Source organism: Dufourea novaeangliae, unplaced genomic scaffold (assembly GCF_001272555.1).
Source record: "Dufourea novaeangliae isolate 0120121106 unplaced genomic scaffold, ASM127255v1 scaffold246, whole genome shotgun sequence".
Taxonomy (NCBI): Eukaryota; Metazoa; Arthropoda; class Insecta; order Hymenoptera; family Halictidae; genus Dufourea; species Dufourea novaeangliae.
In genome coordinates, this window is record NW_015374139.1 from 1,289,149 (window position 1) to 1,307,518 (window position 18,370).

The 18,370-nt window shown below is 36.3% G+C and overlaps 4 protein-coding genes across 4 annotated transcripts; 2 read left to right on the forward strand and 2 right to left on the reverse strand.

Annotated features, from left to right (window-relative positions):
• Window positions 1-1,020: 1,020 nt before the first annotated feature.
• LOC107191311 (jerky protein homolog-like) lies at window positions 1,021-1,737 on the forward strand. The gene has a single exon (XM_015580309.1). The coding sequence runs from the start codon at window positions 1,021-1,023 to the stop codon at window positions 1,735-1,737; it is 717 nt and encodes a 238-aa protein (XP_015435795.1).
• A 513-nt stretch (window positions 1,738-2,250) lies between these two features.
• On the reverse strand, window positions 2,251-4,167 carry LOC107191354 (copper chaperone for superoxide dismutase). The gene is made up of 7 exons (XM_015580379.1): window positions 4,153-4,167; window positions 3,886-4,084; window positions 3,568-3,757; window positions 3,414-3,498; window positions 3,102-3,283; window positions 2,877-3,019; window positions 2,251-2,279 (listed from the first exon to the last, which is right to left on the reverse strand). The coding sequence occupies exons 1-7, from the start codon at window positions 4,165-4,167 to the stop codon at window positions 2,269-2,271; spliced, it is 825 nt and encodes a 274-aa protein (XP_015435865.1). The 3' UTR covers window positions 2,251-2,268.
• A 2,399-nt stretch (window positions 4,168-6,566) lies between these two features.
• Window positions 6,567-7,304, forward strand: LOC107191393. Its single transcript, XM_015580421.1, has 2 exons — window positions 6,567-6,851; window positions 7,027-7,304. Exons 1-2 carry the CDS (start codon window positions 6,749-6,751, stop codon window positions 7,191-7,193), a joined length of 270 nt encoding a protein of 89 aa, XP_015435907.1. The 5' UTR covers window positions 6,567-6,748; the 3' UTR covers window positions 7,194-7,304.
• Window positions 7,305-8,053: 749 nt separating this feature from the next.
• LOC107191313 (myosin-IB-like) lies at window positions 8,054-16,767 on the reverse strand. The gene is given in 20 exon segments (XM_015580310.1): window positions 8,054-8,068; window positions 8,146-8,248; window positions 8,310-8,410; window positions 8,473-8,688; window positions 8,765-9,010; window positions 9,096-9,255; window positions 9,329-9,559; window positions 9,658-9,889; window positions 9,967-10,120; window positions 10,205-10,497; window positions 10,579-10,748; window positions 10,819-11,081; window positions 11,401-11,527; window positions 11,529-11,566; window positions 11,650-11,832; window positions 11,998-12,206; window positions 12,477-12,547; window positions 12,645-12,760; window positions 13,277-13,499; window positions 16,668-16,767. Coding segments are annotated over 20 exon segments (3,156 nt in total). The 5' UTR covers window positions 16,673-16,767.
• Window positions 16,768-18,370: the final 1,603 nt, after the last annotated feature.

Below are 18,370 nucleotides of genomic sequence, written 5' to 3' on the forward strand. Positions count from 1 at the left end.
GGTACAGGACCTTAGTACAGTCTTTTATTTAGAAGAATGGAAAAAATAACCTTCATGCTCGTTGTTTTATCTGGCGTAAATTGTATCGACACAGTATAAGTATAGGTAACCTATAGATTATACCTAAATTGACCTAAATATATATATGTATAAATTAGGTACGGTGTACCACATCTATGGTATTCAACAGTATCGATGAGTGATCCATCAAGTTGTATCAAGTAAAGAAATACGCCGCCATTGTTATTGTGTTTTGCTCCATTCTTAATTCCATTTGACTTGAATGAATAATACACGATTTCAATTACCTACTCTATTTTACTTTTATATTAGTTGTATATTCTGATCCTGTTATTTTCTGATTTTAAAGCAAAAGAAATTTGTGTCCCCGTTTTTGCTTGGTTTTGAATATGATTCATAGTTTTATAATGCAGTTCAGCAGTTATTGGTTCATGACAGTTCATGATTACATATCTCTTACTATGTAGTCAGTATCATGAGTGTTTGCATTCTCTGCATAGATTATCACTTAAATATAAAATATAAGGAAAAGAAATGAATTAATATATTTCACATCATTAATCAGTGATAGTCCTTAAGTGTTTCAGTTTATTCATAAATTGAGTAATTATGAGTAAATTCTACAAGATCATTGAAACTTCCGCTAGCCGGAATCAGCCGGAATGCATCACTATTCGAACATTTTGTTATTCGCGCTTTAGATGTGTTAAATAGAAATGGCCAAGTGTTTGAAATATTGTAAAATAATTGAATTGAATATTTTAATGATCGTACGATTTGAAACATCAGTACGCTAATTTAAAAAAGCAGTATGATCAAAGTACAATTTGGTTAATTACTCGATTAGAATCAACAAAGATAAAAACGAATAAATGTGGATCATAGGGTAAGAATCGAAATAAACTTATTTCTGTGAACATACAAAAACCTATACATACATTAATATAATTTACGTTATTAATTAATGAGTGTTTTCCTGCGTAACCTATCCCTATAGTAATGGCGTCGAAACGGAAACGTGTAGTGTTGAGTATAAAAACAAAACACGAGATTATTCAAAAGCTGGAGAACGGCGAGAGTGCGGCTAAATTAGCGAAAATATATGGTATTGGAAAGGCTACAATTACTGGCATTAAAAATCAGAAAGATGCCATTGAAAATTATCTGTTACAAGCAGACACTTTGGACGTTTCTAATAACAGAAAAAGCATGATGGTGCCAAAGAATAAAAACGTAGATGACGCTGTTTTTCAGTGGTTTCTGGAAAATAGAGAGAAAGGAGTGCCTATAACTGGGCCTATTTTGTGCGAGAAGGCATTAGAATTTAATGAAAAATTAAAAGGGAATCCAAACTTTAAGGCAAGTAGTGGTTGGTTAGAGAAGTTTAAGTCACGTCATGGTATTCGAGAACTGAATGTCTCTGGTGAAAAATTACCAACAGATAATGTGAGTGAACAAAACTTTGCAGTGGATCTTCACAAATTCTTAATTGAAAAGGGATACGCATTACAGAATATGGTTAATGAGGATAAGAGAGATTTCACTTGTAAAACTTCACCACAGAAAAGTTTACCTTCTCAGCAAGAAGAATTAGATTCTAACAAAATTAGTAGAGACTGTGTCAATACTCTTTCATGTGTGAATTCTAATGCACTTCGTCAGCTTCCACTTTTGATAATTGGAAAAAGGGAAAGGATATGTTACAAATACGATTAAGTACTGTTAATGTACATTTAAATGATTCAAGACATTCTTGATGCTGGTGATCAAGGATTTATTTATATATTATTGTTTACTTATAGTTAAAGTATTTACACATTTTACATAGTTGAAAGTATTGCATAAATGATCCCCAATGGTGTATTAAATAGCAGCTTTAATACATCTATTGCCCTTTTGCATTACATCACATAAATGTTTATACTCAGAACTGATAGACATTATAAAAATAAATAATACTTAAAAAAATTCTGAAATTATTTCATTTTTTAATTAAATACTTTTTGTGTTATAAATGTAACACTGCACCGTTACATTCATTACATCTTACTTTCATATGCATATAAAAATATTTCGTAATAATATAGCAAAATATATTTATAAAATTATTTACATTAAACTTCAACATAAAACCTACATATTGTAAAAAAATGCAAAGCACTGTTTGCACCGTGTATACACTGTCTCAAGGGAATGTTTCAGATGTTTATGATTTAAAATCCAATATGTGTCTCCTTTTGATATTATTTACAATTTTGCTGAAAAATGAGAAAACGTTGCATTTTATTAACAGTTGGTATATATAAAAATATACTCTGTGCATTATAAATAAAGTGTAGCCCATAGATTAAATAAAATGTGATACTATTTTTTTAAACAAGCAATTTACATTCGCAGAATACATGCAATAAAAAATAAACATTCGATTTTTATGAACATGATGAGACTATTACACGAATATAAAACTTGAATTAGGTACTACATTTCTTTTTATACTATACAGGGTGTTCAGCTACCGATGTCAGAAACTCTAGGGGGTGACTCTACATGTCAAGTGAGTTTTATTTTAGCTTAAGTTAGTTTGTTTAGTGCTTACTCTGTGTGTAAATATGCTGTGGTACTCTCTTGTGGATATAAACGAGTAACCAGGTTTAATGTCGTCGCAACGATTCGTGTGTGCTTTTTTATGAAGTGTCACAAGAAGATAGTCCTGTTAACAACTTGAAAACGAAGCTATGTCATTCATGCTTTTCATTTTATTTTGACATGTAAAACCATCCCTTAAAGATTCTGATACCAATAGCCAATCACTCTATATAATATTGGACACATTTAAGATACCATACAAGTATTACTTGTTCCAGAGTAACTATTAGATTCTTGTTTCTTGGAAAGTGCTTTATTTCTTTCATCCCACAGTGTGAGCCCATCACAAGCACAAATCTTCTTGAAATTTTGAAACAAACTAGACGAACGAGCAATAATGCCACAAGCTAATCTGTAGAAACGTTAAATAAGTTGTCTATTTCATAAGCTGTTATAATTATTATTAATTATTACAAGTATAACAGGAGATCTACCTATTTCCACTGTTTCCATTTAATTTAGAATCCGGAGCATTTCCCTGCCCAAAATCATCTGGATTTTCTGTTATAACTAGGGATCTTCCAATAATATCAGTTACATTTATAAGTTTGTCTATTCTTCGGAAGGTAGCTCTACCAACATCATTTGCTGTTATATTACCAAGATCTCCTACATGCTGCAATTCATTAGAAAATATGTAGTTCTACTAGCAACAAAACTGTTGTTAGTTACCAGAATTATTTTACTGGTATCAATGGAAATTTTACATATAACCACACTGCATCACTTTTACCAAGTATACTGACTTGATCTTGAATATTTACCCGTTTAAGTACATCATCATCAGGTCCACCGTGTATTGTATTATTTGGATTGAAATGTTCTCCAACGCTAAAAGCGTAATAGGTGATGTATGCAAAAAAAATTTTAACAGATGAGGTAGTACGTGCAAATATTTACCTGTCACAGCCTTTAGAAATATCACCACATTCGTGTATATGTATGCCATGTTCTCCAGGATTTAAACCATCAACTGTACCATCTATAACACACCCATCAAGAGTCTGTGTAAATCTTATCACACCCATTACCTTGTTGTTAATACTATAGCCTGAATTTCCTCCTAACATTGCCACAGCACTAACATTTTCTGAAATTTGAACAGATGAATAAAAGATACAATATGGACGTGAAGTACAGTCTTAGATACAGAGAAATATAGTCTGAATAATTATCAGTATAACGGTATTTTATAATTAAGTATTTTTATACTTTTACCTCCATATCCTTTCAAGACAGCTTTCCTCCCGGATTGTTCAATTTTCTCTTGAATTACAGAATACGGTAAATTTGTTTGCACCACAACATTTCCGTTTTCCAACGATATATCAATATTTTCAATTCCATTCACACCAGCCAAACTGTTGCGTACCGCTTCAACGCATTTTTGACAAGTCATGTTCACCGCAAATTCAATCTGAAATTACAGTGCACATGACATATCAACTTAATCGAACATTCTTTTTATTTATTTCTGCAACTTACTTTTGCTGAAGTCATTTCAGTATCTTTCTATGTTACTTCTTAACAAAAAAGAATTGAAAATAATAGCATCAATCCAATAGTGCAGAACCCCAGAATAAGTAAAATTAGTTATGCCTGTATTACCGCAGCCCCTTACGGAGCGGCAACCCTAATTGCAACAGATTTCGATCGCATTATCACCGCTAACGGGCATCATTTTTCTTCATCACGCTTTAAATTCGAAGTTTTAAGAAAGTAGATTAGTACTGTTTAGCGGCTGGGAACCAGTAATTACTAGAACATTGTTAAAACACATTTATTTGCAACGAATGGCACTGTATCTCGTCGTGCGTTCCCCGTTTAGTTCACTTTGGACAGCTCTTACACCGTCACACGGATAGCTTTTGTCTAGATAAAGCACTCGATTTGTAGCTGAAAGAACGTAGATTAATCCCCTGCCATTGACAATAACAATAAACGACCAGAACACTGTTAAATTCGCATTTAATCGCGGAATACCACTATTTTCGGCCGGTGGCGCCGCCGGTGGCGAATCGCTCAAACTGCTAGCCAAATCATACCGACAGGTGAGTGAAAATTCCTAGTGATGGAAAAATGCGAATATCTCATTAATTAGACGTTACACATGAACGATGTTAGTCTCAAATTATTCCTAAGGACTTACTGCAACGACTCAATACTGCAGAACCTGAGAATTAGGAAAATTATTTATGCCTGTATTACCGCAGATCCTTATGGAGCAGCAAACCTAATGTCAACAGATTACGGTCGCATTAACATCGCTGAACGGGCATCATTTTTCTTCGTCACGCATTAGATTCGAAGTCCAAAGAACGTACATTAGTACTCTCTAACGATTGGAATCCAGAAATTACAATGACATTGTTAAAATCACAATTATTTGTAACGGATGACACTGTATTTCGTCGTGCGTACCCCGGTTAGTTCACTTTGGACAGCTCGTACACCGTTATACGGACAGCTTTCGTTTAGCTGAAGCACTCAATTTGTAGCTGAAAGTACGTAGATTAATCTCCTGTCATTGAAAATAACAATAAACGACCAGAACACTGTTAAAATCGCAATTTATTTGCAACGGTTGACACTGTATCTCGTCATGCGTACCCCGGTTAGTTCACTTTACACAGCTCGCACACCGTTATACGGACAGCTTTCGTTTAGCTGAAGCACTCAATTTGTAGCTGACAGTACGTAGATTAATCCACTCTTATTGATAATAACAATAAACGGCCAGAACACTGTTAAAATCGCATTTAATCGCGGAGTACCACTATTTTTTCGACCGGTGGCGCCATCCGTGGCGAATCGCTGAAACTACTAACCAATTATATGGCTAGCAGTTTCAGCGTTACGCCACGGATGGCGCCACCGGTCGAAAAAATAGTGGTACTCCACGATTAAATGCGATTTTAACAATGTTCTGGTTGTTTATTGTTATTTTCAATTACAGGAGATTAATCTACGTTCTTTCAGCTTCAAACGGAATGCTTGATCAAGACGTAACTTGTCCATAGAACGTTGGAAGGGCTATTTAAAGTGAACTAAACTGGGTACGCATCGCGTGATAGAGTGTCAACCGTTGCAAACAATTGAGATTTTAACAATGTTCTTGTAATTACTGGGTCCCAGACGCTAGAGAGTACTTATCTGCAATCTTAAAACTTCAAATTTAAAGCGTGACGAGGAAAAATGATGCCCGTTCAACGGTGAAAATGTAATCGAAATTTGTTGCAATTAGGATTGCCGCTCCATAAGGGTCAACGTTAATACAGGCATAACTAATTTTACTTATTCTGGGGTTCTGGACTATTGGATCGATGCATTAAGCGCTGAGGAACAATTTGAGACCAATGACGTTCATTTCAAGCGCTTAATTACTGAGATATTCGCATTTTTCCCACATTAGGAATTTTCACTCTCCTGTCGGTATGATTTGGCTAGCAGTTTGAGCGAATTGCCACGGGTGGCGCCACCGGTCGAAAAAATAGTGGTATTCCGCGATTAAATGCGAATTTAACAGTGTTCTGGTCGTTTATTGTTATTATCAATGACAGTGGTTCAATCTACGTTCCTCCAGCTACAAATCAAGTGCTTTGTCTGGACGAAAGCTACCCTTATAACAGTCTAAGAGCTGTTCAAATGTGACCTAACCGAGAAGCGTATCACGGGTAGGGTCGAATTGATGTATGATGGTATCGATACTTACGCGGTATCGAAACAAAAGTATCAGTAGAAGTATCAGTACAAGTATATGTAGAATCATATAGATAAGTAGAATTTAAGTTAAATAAGTATCTAAGGCCGCTTTTATTGAATTTATAATTTTCCGTAGATTGTTTCTAAATGTCGTTCTCCATTCTTTAATTTGTATATAATATAAGTACATAAAAAATTAATTTATAAAAATGGAACTTTCGTAACGTCCTTGTAAGAGTCACGTGGTTTTGTTGTGACTGGCTATGTTATTCTCTATTTAGAATGAAGAGTAGTTAAGGTTAAATTACGTGGGTTTGTGAAACACGTGTTGTGTACTTTGTGTTCAGTGGTAAAAAAAATATTGTTGAAAGTTTAGAAAATGCCCCAGGGAAAACTAAAAGTAAAAACTAAGGTACCTTCATCGACGAAGGGAAAAGTTAAAGAGAAAAGTAAAAAAAGTCCTGCCATTCAACGCAGAAACAGTAAGTTATACGTAATTATTTTTTTATTCTATTATTAGGTGTACTTAAAAGTTGCTATTTACAATATATATATATATATTGTGATTTACTGTATATATAGATCTGTGTGAAGATATATATAAATAGATCCGTAAATTTAACCAACCCTGGTAAGTGATAATTTTATTATTTGCAGACGCACCAATTCAGCCTAAAAAGAAACAGGTGGAAGATGCACACAAGTTGAAACAAATGATCACCCGAACAGTTAATAAAGCCATGGAAGATGAATTACGAGAGAAAGCTTTGGAAGGGAAGAAGTCTCTCACAAAGAAGGAGCCTTCTAGTTCAAAGAAAAAATAATGAAATACACTGTTTGTATGTTAGTATTAAGGAAAAGACACTTTTCTTTTCGAGATAAGTATTAATGACAGATAAGATTAAAGTGTCTATACAAAATAATTTTGTATTATACAAGGAAAAATGAAAGAATCTTATATTTTACAACTTAATCTCTTTTTATTTCAAATAAATATCACCGTGAAATAGAAGTAATGACGAAAAAAATGAAGAAACAAAAATTTTACTGTACTTTCCAATAATTAAGCAATGTGTTTTTTAAATATTTTACATACACAACAAACAAATAAACGAAGACTCATATTCAAAATTGACTTTCAGAATAAGGACAGTTTTATGGTAAGAAAGATTAGTAAAATCCACTCGTTGTTTAAGACTTAAGGTTAATAGTTCAATTTAATTCTATATTGTCAATATTCGATAAGATAATTCTGAACATGAAACATTATCAATGGCACAGTGACTTACATAATATAAATATAGAAAAAGGGAATAGGTTGTTTTTGTAGTGCACCTGTAAGATACCTAATAATAAATTATTATCTTGTGCGATCAGTTAACAATAATTTCATAGAAGGCACTGATTCTTTCCTATTGGACAATCCATACCACTTTGAAATTGTCCACTTTTCTGATAATTCAGTAATTACAAAAATAAACATTACTTCATAAAATATTTTACAAATTGATACCATTTAACAAGGTACAAAACTGCGAGTTTCATTCAACAAATATAATAAATTTTAATATATTATTTTCTTCTTAACAATTTTCTGCTCTAGATCACAAGCCTACCATACTTCTCGTGTTGAACACTTCCTTCTAAGAACATAATAATTTCTGTTCAAAATTTCTCCGTGATATCATGGAGAGGCCACCTAGAATATTATGTGTAAATACGAAAAAAAAACTATAATTCATATTAAGAACTTTATGCAGCAGAGTTTGTATTTACCACCAGCAAATGTCCACTTTGTCTGTTTTTACTAATGGCTGGTGTTGTACCGGTTCTGAACTCAATTACACCTTCTTTACCACTGACTAGTTTGTGTGAGACCCTAAAATGCAATATAAATCATTATTAGTATCTGTATTTTCCCATAATTATACTGTACTTACGATTCTGTGTGAACAATTTTAAGAATATTTGGATTGTTGGTGACATCAATTGCTTTTGTTAGTGCTTCTATTATATGTGGTACCTCCAGTATTAGATCACCCTGTAAGATACGATGTAGTAATGACGTGAAGTAATTCTTCTAAGAAAACAACAGTAACAAACCTTATCTTTCTTCAGTTCTGGTGGTATCCTCACAATCAATAGGTTATCCGATTCACCGGTAACCACCAATTCTTCTATAGATTTATAAGGAAGTCTGTGCTTAAGTTTAAAAGTTTTCAACGTGTCTAAAATGTATACTGCGTTTTCTGTTAAAATTAAAACCCTTTCACGGGACTTGTATCCGTGCCGATCATATTTAATGACAGGATTCGCGTACTGAAAAGGGACGAAGAATATATTACATATCATAGCTATTTTGGAAGATGCAAGTAGATGGTGAAAACTATTTTACTTTTATAGTTTCATCTCTAGGAAGAATATTGCTAACGAAACTCTGTCTTAACGCTTTGTGTTCCGCACCAAGCCGATCGTTTTGGAATCTTGGTCCTAAACTCTTCGCGTACGACTTTTTTTTCCCTTTGAACAGAGATTCTGCTAAAATTTTCAATTCAAACTGTTCCTTATCTTCTTTTGACAAGGCCAATCTGTAGTTACGCGCCTTCCATTTTTTATACAAAACGCGCAAGTGTTCGGAGGCCTGCAACGAATTATTATTACATTTTTTTACGGAAAAGATTCACATGTACAAATAGACCGATAAATTCATAGACATATTATCGTACTTCTCGACAAGAGTATGGACAGGGAGGCCAGTAATTGTTTAACACGCCAAGAGGAAGTGTTTTAGAGAGCTTGATTAACCACTGGGATTTTGCTAATTCAATGAATGCCATATTTATCTCAGTTGGGGGTCCATTTCGTGTGATAAATCCTTTAATAAATCTACAGAAAATCGTTTAGGCTCATAGATGATCTGTAAAATAATTAGAAAGCAAGTAAAGTTGATTTATAGTACCTTCGAATGGTAATGACTGCTCTTCGTCTTCTTTCAGCCTCGCGTCTCGCAAGCCATCTTCGAATATGCGTTTGTAAGACGATTGCCACTTTTCTCATTCTCAAGTACCTTCGTCTTACTAATATACATTTCCATTTACTTTGAATGATGGCAGCTATGTCGTGTTTTTTCATTTGGAAGGCATCTTCTGTGTCGAATAACGTCTTAGGGAATCGAATGAACAATTTTGTGCTGCACAGAAAATTGTACCCACTTTGCGAAATATCCATTCGTACACATACATATACACAAGACGTTGAGATTATATTTATCATATGAACGACTCTTACTTGCCCATCCTATATTCGTCGTGTTCAAAACCAAGGTAGCACACTAGAGTTTGTACACCATCCTTTGCTGTGCCGTGATAGTTGGGCCAGGTTTGTGGACACAGGGATTTATAGCGTTGTAAGAATTGTTCGTATGGCCTTCGGTAGGCAAAACCAGCTCGCCTAACTCGTAAATTCTCCATAAGACCCAGATATTTCACTTGATGAAGTACAATCTTATCATTGAATTGTTCTGAAAATAGAATTCTTTTTACAACTGAGAAGAAATGTTCTTTGACTATTAAAAGTGATATAATAAATGTAACATACTAGGCGTTTTATAGTCATTAGGTTTGATACAACGAATGTAAGATGGTTCCTTGCCCATAAGAATATCCACAAGATTGTTCAGACTGTTTTTGAATTGTGTGATAGCTGTATCCGGTCGCTTCTTACTAGTTAAATCTTTCACATCAAATACATTCTACAAAAATCATACATTTTTACTCGAGTAATGGAATAAAGTATTGTATATTGACTGTAACTCTGATTAAAGCCAGGAAAATACCTTGGTGATTGAATTTGTTGTGTGTGACATTACTTCGCGCAAATCTCTGAACAGCAAGTCATTATTTTTTTCCAGAAATCCGCGTACATTGTACGTTACATCTCCAGCATAATGCACCAATCTGAATTCCTATAATGTACAATTATGTTGAAAAGCTAAAAACTATAAACCTTTTGCAATGGAAATACATAGGCTGCTGACCATGTTTAGATTGACATTTAACTTTTCCAGGAAGCTCAGATCGGTCGGGTCACCGGGGCGGAGACACTCTTCGTCCATCAGTGATATTATTCCTATGAAATAAAACCAAATTCCACAGTCATTTAAGAAATCATTCAATTAACGTCCGTCAAAAAACGAGAAATACGGCAGACCTTTATGCTTTTCCTCGATTAAATCGCATATAACTTTGTTATTAAAATATTGAATATTCTCCCAGGTAATTCCTTCCCGTAAGTACTCCTCTTGCTCGGACTTCAGTGTCAATTGAATAAATAACTGTTGCAATTTCTCGTTACAATAATTTATACAGAACTGCTCAAAGCTGTAGAGCAAGATTCACGATGAAGTATTGTTATCAAAATTACGAATCTGGTTTCAGAATTCGGCGTTACCTATTCTTTTGGAAGATTTCAAAGCCATAAATATCAAGGATTCCTATGACCATCTTCCGCGGTGGATCGTGGACCGGTTGCAATGATTTATTCAACCTGGTAACCAGCCACGTGAACAATCTGTCGTACACGGCTTTGGCCAGCGCATCCCGCGCGTAAATCGCCAACTCTCTGTTCAACGGAGAAACGACCACGTCGCCACGAGCGTCTATTGTGCGGTGTGTGAATGCATCCGCCAATTGTTTCACGTTGCATCCCAGTAGCTGCGAATCAATTTGATCCATTCAAATAAAAAGAAAGATTACTTTCAGCACTCAAGGCCACTTGTCCCAACTACGACGTATAAACAGCCTCCAATGATTCTTGCCGTATAACATTGTGTGCCTGGGGGGCGGTCAAGAATCAATGAAGCTCTCAGTGATTTACATCGTATCACCATTGTTTAAGAGACGAAGTACAGGTATACATATAGCCTACAAGCATAACAGGGATAGCTTCACAGTGACCTTGAGCGATCCGACAACCGCTGTTGTACCGCTTTGTAAGCAGTGGTCCAAGAGATATTTCAATAAAGAATCATACGGTGGCGACAGCTTCGACGGAAGCTGGCTTCAAAATTTTTGCAACTCCATCTTCCTCCGTGAAACCGATGTTTCCCATATGCAGCACCGACGCGACTATGGCGAATAAATCATCCTGTTCCTGCTGACTGTTTCGCATCGTCGATAGTGTCTATCGTACCTTTCGTCTAGAAATCAATCGGAAACACGTGACCTTTACTTGGAACATAACGTTAACCAAACGTTACATTAAATGTGTGATCTCGCTTACACCGTTGCTCAGGTAATAATACGTGTCCAAATTTCGTTTAAGGAATAATTTCTGCAACGTGTCGTCTCCGGCACCGGCCAATAACTGATAGAAAATATGGAAATTCCGTTCACCCGAGAATTGATGGACCACTCGCGACTTTTCGAGCAGGTAATTCAAAATGTTACCACCGATCGGATCTCCCTGAATGACAGAAACGAAATCATATATGTATGTATATAGTATATACATATAATAATACGAATCCATGACCATACGATTCGCCGTATCGTAGTTAGGATGACGATACAACGTACGCAGATAGGGAGGAATATTAAGAAATGATATGTGTTGTTCTGTCGTTTGTACCTGGAAGTTAAATTGGATATCCATGTATTTGCCGAAACGGGACGAGTTATCATTGCGATTAGTTTTCGCGTTTCCGAAAGCTTCGAGCACGGGATTGCTACCGATCAATTTATCATTTACTTCCTCCACTTGCTTTTTGTGACCGGTCGCCGCCGCGATGAATTCCAGGACCTTTTTCGAAGCTTCGGTCTTCCCTGAACCGGATTCGCCTACGCAATTGGAACGAACGACATTACATACCGACATCGTTTACTGCTACATGATAGTCTAAATTAACCATCCAGTACCGAGGGACCACAGTCAGATCGTAAAGTCCGCGACGAGTTTACGGAACTTTTGGGTTATTTGTGGAAGTTTCTTGACAATTCTTTTTACCGTTCTATTTTGGATATACATTAAGTATGTTAACACTTTGATGTCGGATGACGTAGTGGTACGTCCTTACCAAAATAATTACTAACTATGATAACGAATAATACCTGAGATGAGGATACATTGGTCCAAGCTCTCCTTCAACATTGACTGATACGCGGTGTCCGCCAGTGCAAAACTAAAAAAGAAATTATATTCTTCATGAATTAACCGTCACGAAACAGAATATTTTCATACGATATTACTAAAAGAAAAAAGTTCCAATTGCTTCTTACATGTGCGGTGGTGCCTCGAAGAAGTTTCTTCCGTGATAGTACTGGATCGTTTCCTTACTGTAAATCGGTAGCTTCTTGTAAGGATTCACGGACACGAGCACCTGGCCAATGTATGTCTGCAAAACGGGAGTTTTTACTTAATTATTCCCAGAAAGCGAATGATCGCACAAAAAGATGAAACCACTTGTCTCTCCCCCAAAAAAGGGGGTTGCTGGATTTGTTAATACCATTATCGAAGCATACACATCCGGGATCGCTCGTCTTAAGTACGGATAATTAAATTAGCGAACTGTCGGCAGACTCGAGCGCAAAGTAACAGAAACGCAGATCTGGGCGTAGCTAGGTTATTAGTCAGGGAAACGGCAAAATTTATCTTAAGGTAAATTTCATAATATTATGTCACTAAAAACATAACAACATATTTTGTAATAAAGAAGGTATCATTATTCGTGTGAATTTTCAATTCAATTTTTGATCAAACTTTAAATGAGTAGCAGTTTTCAAATGTTCATAATATGTAATTTCATCCGTTCTCTGCTCCTACATAGAAAGGTGATAAGTGATACGTATGGAATTAGCCGGCCATAGGGCCGATCAAACAGGAGTCTACTGTATCGTCGATTATCACTCACGTAAATCAGGTCCTCGTTGAAACGTTTCCGTAGATTATCGATGAACGCCGCCTCGTTTTGAAAGTCCTCGAGTAGAACGTAGTCCTGAACGCCGACGCGGTCACGCTCGTGCAGACCACGTTCCATCTTCCCGCGTAAATAATCGTGGTTGCTCCTGAGGACTTCCGGTCTGCCGGCGGACCTGCTCGCCCCACCTCCAGTGTCCGAGACCACGCGTTCCTCGCTGTAAATATCATCGATTAATAAATACACCGATAACAAACGTCGTGTTACAAAGGCTGTGGCTGTGGGTCGTCGGTGACCCACCGATAAAGCAGATTCTGGAGACGATAATTTGCCTCCAAAGGACCACACTCTTCTTTTATATATTTTCTCTCTTTATGATAATTTATTTAGTATTACATAATATACAACAATTTAATAACTGTATTATTATTATTATTACATATAATATCTAATATTAATAATAATGAAGTTATTTAATGACATTAATAAATAGACCGTGGATATTTACGCATTTATAGTATTCCTCAACATTTTGAATTTGCATAAACTTCCTAGCAGTTTGTTAATAGATAACACGTCTAGATAATTTCACAAATTACTATACGTATAACGTAACTGTACCTTATTTCATCCCACTCCCGTCATACAATCGCACAAAGTTCGCTGTTCATTTCCATTCTATTACAACTGCTTTGTACAAATAGGGTTATGCCCGTTCATTTACATTAAATTAAGAAACAAATAACTTGATACATTTCAGGTAGTTTAGTGGTGCTTCTCTGTCAAGATCTACGTAGATTTTCCGCAAGAAAACGGAAGTGAAATCCGCGGGTTGCTGTCGATGATTGCAAAAAAAAAAAAAAAAAAAAAAAAAAAAACGTCGAAAGCATAAACACGCGACTGTCTGAATACTTCTGGTTCCGTGGTCATTTTTGCGTATCTGTGTCCCGGGAGCCGCGACACGCCGACCGCACGCGGAAAATCGACACCGATCGCGTGAAGCTACAGTCGAAGATTCGAAGGGTGTTGATTTCGTTTCCGGCGCGGTCGGTGAACGCTACCAGCGCGCTTTCTCGCGTATCGTGTGACCAGAGACGATTTTCGAGACCGGGATTATCGATAATTGGACTGCGAATATGTTTATGCAAATATAGATTTTTCGGGAGGGGGGTTAATTTACTTAACCTTAACGGAACATGGAAAGTGAAATAAATATCAGGTTCCAAAGAGAATAATAACTGAATGCATAATATCCGCGGTCTATCAATAATACGTGTATTGCGTCGACGATCGTTTTCATGAAAAGTGGAGAAAACATCGGAAGAACGGTAGAGCGGAGAGGAACGTTGAATTCGTTCCATCGAGTGATCGCACGATGGAAAATCCATGATTATCGATCGAGCTGCGAGTTCATCGATGTTTCCATCTATCGACGTTACCGAACGAAGAGGAGAAAGTATCGGAAGCGGCGGAACGTTGAATTCGTTCCGTCGAGTGATCGCACGATGGAAAATCTGTGATCATCGATCGCTTGAGGGGAGGATTCAAGCGCGATCGGAAACCACGTTCCTTAAGTTTCCCTCAAAAGAAGTTTAACTAACTACTAATTAAGTAACAAGAAATGCATGAACGTCCGCAGTCTACCGACGTGCTTTGTGAAATAAAAGAAAAATCAATATTATTCGATTATTGGCGGAATTTTTCGAACGTTCATTCTTTCTACGAAAATGTCGCTGGTAATCATTTTCAACAAAATTAAATCCATGTACGCTATATTTTTCCCTCAAGAGTCGCAATCTTTAAATAACTGTAATTACAATTACGATGTAGGTTTGGGTATCACGAGACATGAAACATGCGAAATCCTAAAGAAATCGAAGTAACAGTGAATCAGTTTGGGTACTTTGATGTTAACCGAGCCTATAGAAACTTTTCGAATCGAAATCGACCGTTACACTTTCAACGAATAACGGTCCTCGCATAATAAGCCGAGCAATCAGCCCGATACACCTATTGTTCTCCTACAAATCTCTCACAAATAAATTCGTAAGTGAGCCCCAATTGATTTGATCCGTTTGAGTCGCGGCCGAGAAAGCATCCAGATTAGATACTGGACTGGCGTTAACGGATGTTGGTGATCGATAAAATATCAGAGTGCAGCGTCGAAGAGCATCACAGCAAAAATGGTAACTAAAATCGGTTGAATCACTTACGGTAATATTCACGTAACTTGGTACAGAATCACGACGAAATTCGGTCGTTCGATCACAGTTAGGTTATACGAATATTCTCTGCACTTCGATAAAACGTTCAGCGAGAGACTGAGAAAGGAACGCGTTTCAGGTAGACGAGGTCCAATAACCGATCAGGTATATGTATACTATAGTATACGGTTTGCCCGAGGGGCCATTTTCGTCCCTCCATGTTGCGTCGTAAGGGTTGCTCCATCCGTGGTGGGGAGGAAGAAAGATCTCAGAGGGATGGTTATACAGGAAGATTCCCTTTGTTCGAATTCTAAGGCGTACTGCATTTCGTTATAAAACGGCTCCTTCTTGTACGCTTGTCCAATGGAACCTAGTCCATCGTAGATAACTATACCAAATATTTGTTTGTAAAATACATTAACAGTGCGAGTAAACATTTGCATGTGCGTTGGCGCATGGTCATACATTGTCTGTCCCCTTTGGTATCTACGTTTCTAGTATAATTGTTGACGTTGCTGTAACGCTCTTATCTTCGCCCCCCCCCTCCACTCCCCACCCCGCCACCACTTTTTTGTGTTCACAAAATTAACCGAATATCATTCATTCCAATCAAATGGTATATACTCTATCTGAAGCATAAATCTTTATTTTCTTTCGACAAAAGAGCCAAAATATACACTACTGTCAGTAGGAACATACATATACATATTGGTTTGATTCGTAACAGAGCTGCACCATGTATCCAGTACAAAGTGGACCCTCTGGACTGCTTGTTCAACAGATCCATTGGTATTTCTACGATAGGTTCGTCAAAGTGATCAAATGTATTTTAACACCTTATTGACCAGTAGCCTATTAATAGACTTTTAAATTTCAGTGCTTATAGATAAGAAAAGAAGGCAAGAAAATGTGTAAATATCATAATAATCTTTTTTTTACAAGTTAGAAGAAATTTTTATGGTTTTTAAAAAAATGGTCATTTCTACGTAAGGGGTTAAATAACAATCGGTGACCTAATGTGTGAAATACCTAAAAGTTAAGCCAATCAATCAAGTGGTAACCAACCTAACGAAAATTTTACAAAAAATTCATAAAGCATTGAAGTTAATTGACTTGGTGGTCTGTTTGTTTACAATTTATTCGAACAAATAATGGTCAACGAGTAATCGTCAAACACTCACCCCATGTTTCACCGACGTTCTTGCTTCCTGTAGATCATTCAGAGCGAACCGATTAATTAAGCGATCGCGAGTTATTGTTATCGTTAAACCGTAGAACCGACGCTGGTGCTCTCGCGACTGATGCTCGGTTGCGTTCTCCCTACCTCTTCGCTGTTCGGTGGAATCTAACATTAGATCGCGAGATAAGATAGAGGAACTACGTGTGGAAACGCTGATCTCGATCAACGGATCCAGAAATCGATCTTCGGCCAGTTACTCCCCTCTCTGTTCGAGTACACCGTTAGAAAAGCAATCCCTTAACCCTTTAAGTGTTTTATTTCATTCTGAAAATCTGCACACTTGTGTGTTTAATTGTTTTTAAGCTACGACGAGTATTCACACGACAAAACCAGAGTAAATGCATTTGCTGTGAAATTGAAATACATTCTACTAAAATGACAAAATTATTTTTGCAACTTGAGCGCCACCTATTGTTAGAAAAAAAACTCACTGACTTATCGAACAGCCTGAATATACTGTTGCATATTTCTGTTTTTTCATGTGATTTTTTTTCTTTTTTGTTTTTGTCCTGAAATATTCTAAAATGTGTTAAAATTACGAATATATGTTTCTTGTTTTACCTAAGCTTTACTTTATATAGCAAATGCAAACGTTTTCCTGCCTAACAACGAGTATTATACACGCGTCACTGAACAAAAAAGTGCCATCTTTTGTATGACGAGTATACTTGACATAAACATCGAAAGGGTTAAAAGCTTTCGTTTTCACGGTATATATTTATCCGGTCATCCGATTCGTAAGTAACGGCAATGTCGGCTGCTAACAATTTCGCGATCGACAAGTGAAAAACCTGAAACGCCAGTGTCCGATATTGCTATTGGATCACCATCTAAAGATAGTAGTCGGACTTTTCGAGGGGGAGAAGAAAAAAAAAGAAAGAAAAAGAATTAGAGTATATAAGTAATCTAGCCCCGATCGATAAAGAGAGAGGCCGGTTATCTGAGTCCTGCACAAGAAGACCTTTTTATGTCTTGTTGATTAGATCATCTAGCGACTGTTTGTGCGAGCATTCTTTTCGAATCGGGAACAAAAATACAAATGTACGGTTACGCAACAACTCGAGTCGATTCCGGTACCGATTTCTGTTTCAATTAATCCTATTTTTCTTCTTTTCTTTTTGTTTCTTAAAATTAAACGATGCGGTTCGCCAATCAGCATCATTGCCCAACCGTGGTGGAGTCGTCGATAAATAAAAAATCATTTCAGGCAGGTGTCGACGATGGAATATTAATCGAGAAAAGGTTCTAGGTGTTGTACGTGATCCGCTCGAAGATTGCACCGATTAATCGGCTCGTTGCTATTCTTCAACCGTAGATCACTAAATTATCGTAAAAATTACGACCTTGAATTCACGATTTTTTATTAAATGGTGTTGAACTTTCTTTCTTAGTTATTATATTTGTCCTCTAGACTTTCATATACTTGTATATTATACCAAAGGATTAATAACCCGTTAAAAAATACATATTATTATTATTATTATTATTATTATTATTATTATTATTAAAGGTATTTTTCGAGAATTCTACCGAGTGTTCCATAGCGAAAAATACAATCGCCTGCTTCCTTATCGACTTGAGATTAACCGTTATCGAACATATTGTCCGGTTTAATCAAGAATCTACACCAATATTCGTTTGTTA

Coding starts and splice junctions, on each gene's coding strand:
- LOC107191311 (XM_015580309.1), top strand. CDS start 1,021: ATGGCGTCGAAACGGAAACGTGTAGTGTTGAGTATAAAAACAAAACAC.
- LOC107191354 (XM_015580379.1), bottom strand. Junction 3,499..3,567: donor ATTTCTAAAGGCTGTGACAG/GTAAATATTTGC, acceptor TTACGCTTTTAG/CGTTGGAGAACATTTCAATC. Junction 3,020..3,101: donor AATGGAAACAGTGGAAATAG/GTAGATCTCCTG, acceptor ACGTTTCTACAG/ATTAGCTTGTGGCATTATTG.
- LOC107191393 (XM_015580421.1), top strand. CDS start 6,749: ATGCCCCAGGGAAAACTAAAAGTAAAAACTAAGGTACCTTCATCGACG. Junction 6,852..7,026: donor TGCCATTCAACGCAGAAACA/GTAAGTTATACG, acceptor TATTATTTGCAG/ACGCACCAATTCAGCCTAAA.